The sequence below is a fragment of the Hipposideros armiger genome, unplaced genomic scaffold (genome assembly GCF_001890085.2).
Source record: "Hipposideros armiger isolate ML-2016 unplaced genomic scaffold, ASM189008v1 scaffold_135, whole genome shotgun sequence".
Taxonomy (NCBI): domain Eukaryota; kingdom Metazoa; phylum Chordata; class Mammalia; order Chiroptera; family Hipposideridae; genus Hipposideros; species Hipposideros armiger.
Genome location: NW_017731485.1, coordinates 1,786,317 through 1,791,452, shown reverse-complemented (window position 1 = coordinate 1,791,452; position 5,136 = coordinate 1,786,317). Strand labels below are relative to the sequence as shown.

At 56.1% G+C, this 5,136-nt stretch overlaps 1 protein-coding gene across 1 annotated transcript in view; it reads right to left on the bottom strand.

Annotated features, from left to right (window-relative positions):
* Window positions 1-5,136, bottom strand: part of GGA2 (golgi associated, gamma adaptin ear containing, ARF binding protein 2) — a 40,690-nt gene that overhangs the window by 30,343 nt on the left and 5,211 nt on the right. The window contains exons 2-4 of the mRNA XM_019649812.1: window positions 2,897-2,981; window positions 2,126-2,201; window positions 1,182-1,280 (exon numbers count right to left, since the gene is read on the bottom strand). Of these exons, the coding sequence (XP_019505357.1) occupies window positions 1,182-1,280; window positions 2,126-2,201; window positions 2,897-2,981 (260 nt within the window). The remainder of the gene's footprint in view (window positions 1-1,181; window positions 1,281-2,125; window positions 2,202-2,896; window positions 2,982-5,136) is intronic.

Below are 5,136 nucleotides of genomic sequence, written 5' to 3'. Positions count from 1 at the left end.
GTCGCCTGCGACGGCATAGGCTGCAGCCCCTGCTGCAGTGGGTTGCCATGGGCTACCGTGTGTAGCCAGCAGCCAGCATGAGCGGCCAGCAGCCACCGTGAACAGCTGTCCAGAAGAAGGCAACTGATCTGCCTCGCCCAGGAAGAGTGCAATGATAATACCAACACGGGTCAGTAAGGTGATGTCCTCCACAACTACACTGAAGAACAAAAGGACAGCACTTGTCTGTTCCCCTTCTACGATTCCCCAGCGCTGTTTCCATCCCCCAATTCCCCAATAAAAAAAAATCTAAAAAAAATTGAATCAAGCATGCCCGTGTAGCTCCAGATAAAAACTCTGAAAAACAAGGTTCAGAGAGCTTCCTGGTGCAACACGGGAGTGCGCTGGGAGGGTGGTCTGCTCAGGTTGCACGAGGGAGGGCACAGGACCCTGCCCCCTTGCCCAAGGCCTCAGCCTATGTGTCTCATCCACTTTTATATGATATAATGAAAAGGTGATCAGACTGCGCTTTCCTATGTTCTGAGTCTTCCCAGTGAATGATGGAAGCGGAGGAGGGGACTTAGTCGGGCAGAGAGCTATGACTTGGGGGAGCTGTGACCGTGGCGGCTGTGAAGTCGGCGTGGTCAGGTGGGACTGAGCCCTGAGCACAAGGCGTGTGCACTAACCCTGGGCAGTTGCTGTCTGGATGAACTGAATTCAACTGCAAGACACACAGCTGCTAGCAGACAACTGCTGCTGGGAAAATGCTCCATGCGTGTCGGTTACCCGCCAATGGCGGGACCAAGACAGCTCCAGAAGGAGAGGGGTGGGGGGGGGAGTGCACAGGGGACGAGGCAAGAAGTGACATGAAATTAAAGACACACCTGGTATCTCTTGCCACCTCTGCCAGGAAACCTGTGCTCCAAGCTACAGCTCCGCGCCCCCTCTAGGCCTCCCGTCTACAAGGCCATTTTCGCAGGGACAGCGGGAAGATGCTAGCAAGTGAGGGCAGGGACCAGCCGGTGAGCGCGTGCCCCCTCCCCACCCCAGACCATGGGGAGGAAAGCTTCTCCACGCAGGGCCTCCTCTCTCAGCTCCCCCAAAGCTTGGACAGCCCGCAGGGTGTGTCCACAAGCCGGCTGACCTCTGGGAAGCCGGTGGAGGCAGGGCGGGCCGGCGCAGGGCCAAGCCAGGACACTCACCTTCGGGGACAGCACTTTGATCAGCTCGTTCAGGAAGCGGAACTTGGCCACCTCGCTGTGGAACTTCCCTCCGCAGTGGTTCACGCACATCTCCAGGACCTGCACAGACACAGGGCCCCACGGGCAGGGCAGACAGCTGGCTCCAGGCTCATCTCACAGGGTGAATACTCGCTGAAACCGGGCTAGGCTTCCTTAAGACTATGAGGACACTGAGGTTTGGGAGAAAGGGTGACATTTCCAGACTAGGAAAAAAGCACCTGTTTGGTCTTGCTGTAGGCGACGGGTTTGTGCCCAGGAAATAGCTCAGTGAGGTCACCCCACCTTTTAAGGAGGCCCTCTGGGCAAGTGACACAGGTGACAGCAGGTATATGAGGCCCAAGAACCGCTGAGCCACAGGCTCCGTGCTGACTCAAGGGGCATGTGGCACCTCACACACTCTTTGGTTCACACTATCGTTTAACATTTCAAATTAGTTACCGACATTGCAAAATTGAGAATTCACATAAAAATCTGGATTTATGGTTTTTCCTGGAAAACAGGGAGTTCTAGCAACAATGGGCCAGACTCACGCCTGGCCCTGGCCGGCTGGCTGCGTGCAGCGGCCACCTCCTCAGGCTGGGTGTGTGCTCCTCAACTTGGTCCTCGCCCATGGCTCACTCACTCATGTCACCAGCCTGGCCCTGTGGGCCTTTCAGCCCTGGTCTGTCTACAAGGCGCAAAGGAAATAAAAGCCTCCCTTCCTTCTCCCAAAGCGGGCTCAGCACTGCTCTCCAGAAGTTTGAGAGAAAAGCTGACAGACCTGGGGTGGTGACACCCGGAGCCCACACCCCCTGCGCCTGCCTCTCAGGGCCTATGACAATGAACCTGGCAGGCTCTCCCCACGCTGAAACGGGGCTGGGCCCAGCAGGCAGTGGAGCGGAGGCCCCGGGGCCAGCCGGACTCACCGTCAAGGCATAGAGGGCTTCCTTCTCCTGTGGAGACTGGATCTTGTGGGCCAGCAGCCAGGGCGCGTGGGTCGGGCTAAGGGGAAATGAAGACACTGGTCCGGCAGAGTGCACTCGGCCCAGTGGCCTCTGTTCCCGGGTCTCACAGCAAAGCTGGGATGAGACCGGCTCTGAAGACTGACTCCCTCCCACCCTGCAGCAACCACTGTCCAGGGCACAGCACCCTCCCTCCCGTAAGGCTTCGAGCTGAGCAGGCAGGCCCAGACCCGAGGGTGACCAGACCACGAGCAGCACAGGTCTGCCTCGTGGACGATACAACACTTGGCACATCACACTAGAGTGTGATCAAACTTTCTGTTCATTTCAAAAAGCTGAACATTTAGCAACATGAAGAGTAAACATCTGGATTAATGACCCGATTCTTCAGCTCTTATCCAGCAGCTCTGGAAACAGTCGTACCCTGTCCTGCCTTTCTACAGAAAGATTACATTACGTCACAGAGAACACGCCGCTCTTTCACTCTCTACCTTCTATCGACACTCAGGTCTCCTCAGCATTTTAGGTTTTCTAAATAACTGCGTCACAAACTTCTGTCTTGTTTTTAAAAAAACACACACAAAAAAAACACATGAATTTGCTATTTCTAAAAACAATGATGTTGTCAGTATATCGTGAAGAGAAAGAACGCCTAGCTGCTAGGACAGTCCGAAGACGGCACACACTTAGTCAGAGACGTCCCCAGAGTCAAGCGCATGCGTAAGGGGACCTTACCCATTGGGATCAGTGTTCACCTGGTCACAGAAATTCTGGATAGCTGACCAATCCTGTTCTGACATGCTTGGGTCAGTGGCTTTATCTGTCAAGAAAATCAGGAAAGAAAGCGTCATAAAAAGAAACATATCTCCTTCCCCCACCAAAACTATAACTGCCAAGAGCTGTGACATCGCACCTCTCGGGATGGGACCATGCCCACGCTGTCACCACCGTCAGGCACCATGTCTGGCACGTGACATGGCCTGAGAGTATTTGCTGACTGACTGAACAAGCAACGAAGGGGCCACACGGCCAGTGCGGGGTTCACACCCCGTGAGGGCCCCCGCCTGTGGCCCTGCGCTGAGGACGGCCAGGGGAAGTATCTCAGCTGTGGGACAGAACCACCAGCACGTACCCCAGGTTCTCAGCAGCCCCACTGGGTCATCCCACCTCCTCTAAAGCATCCCCGTCATCTAAGCCAGTTTCCTGAAACCCCCCCACCCCCACCGTCCAGTGCAGGAAGCTTCTCCATGGTCAGCAGCTTGTTCGTCTGACCAACCAGAGGACCTCCTCGCCTTCACTCCCCCAAACGCTGTCCCTCGCAGCCACACATTCCAGGGACCCAGGCCCCATCACACGAGTCTCCGCACCGCAACACATTCGTACTTCCGATGAAACCAGAGGACACTGAGCATCTCAGGGCACTAGGGCACAGCCGGAGCAGGGGGTACCTGACAAGGAGGTTGTCAGAAGGTGGACATGAGACCACAGGCCAGAGGGAGGGGCAACCCCGACCTCCCTAGAACATGGGATCGGACGTCCGCATCGCTCCTGGCGCTGGGTGGCAGCAGCTTGTCCCTCTGCGCCCACACTGCACCTAGAATCCCCATCCAGCAACCCAACGCGGATGCGCACCCAGTGTCCCTACCCTGGACGAAACCAGGCCACCTTCCCTCAAAGCCTGTCTTCCTAACAACCGCCCCGCCCACCCCGTCTACCCCGCCCCACTGTCCAGTCTGTCCTGGCCTCTCCAGAGGACCTTACTGGTCCTGACAGACAGGGTCCGATTTCAGGCGTTATGCAGATGCCCAAGGCCCATCGGGTTCCCATCCCCCACCCCCAGTTGCTGTGTCAGCCCCTCCTGATTGCACGAGTCCAGTCAACTAGAGTGTAACTTCCTAGCTGCAGCCACATGCATGTCATGCGGAAGTCATATGTCTCCCCGGCTCAACAGTGAGACTCAAAGGATGTCATCACCCATCTTCCCACCCACTAACTCCACTTGAAGTGAAAAAGGTGACAAAGGAATGGGTTTATCAATTCCCATACACCCTCACCTTTTTCCTCCTCGAAGCGCTTCCCCTATGTTCCAGCTCTCAAAATCCTACCGACCCTTCAAGGCCCAGCACGAACGGCCCTTCACAGCCTTGTTCATGTTTTGTCGCACACCCCACAAACCAGAAGCCACCGTCCCCCTCTGAACGCCCCTTCCACCTGCCCCCTCTTATGATGGAGATGTCTAGCTCCGTCCCTTAGCCGGACGTGTCTCTAGGCCTCTAAGCCTGTTTCCTCAACTCAGGGGAAAAGTACCTTCCTCATGGGCCGTGGTGAGATTGAACAGAGATAAGTGGTTAGTGCTCAGTGCAGCAGCAAATGCCAGGACTGGTAACGGCATCAGAAGCCAACACAGACAAGCCAGAGGCAGGGGACAGCAGGCAGGCCCCAGCTCAGCCTGCAGAGCCCGGCCCTCACCCCGCTCTGCCGCCACGCGCAGAGTCCCAAAGGGCCCCAGCTTTTCCAGAGAAGGGAAGGAACCTCTCTGAGGCTCAGTCCAGCTCCAAACCCTCACCCGAGGCGAAGCAGCAGGCGGATTAGAATGTGTGAGCGTTTCTTTTCCATTTGTACCAGGAGGATTCCCTCAGGCTATTACAGTCCCAATGACAGCAACACAGTGGTCAGAGCTGCCTTTTTTGAGAACTGGTGGAGTGTTTTCCAAGCCTGCCTTCCCCTAAATCCTCGGAACAACTGAGGTTGGGCCTGTCATTTCACCGTTTTACAGGTGAAGAAGCCTACCCAGCCTCAAAGCTAGGAAACGGGCAGAAACAAAAATCTCCGGCCTCCTCCAGGGCCCCGCGTGCCTCCCAGTGAAGCCTTGAGCTCTGTGAGGAGGCAGGACCTCTTTGGGAACTGGCTTCTTTGAGGAAAGAAGGTCCAGCACCTTCACCTTCTCATGCTCCAGCACCTGGAATGGCAGGTAT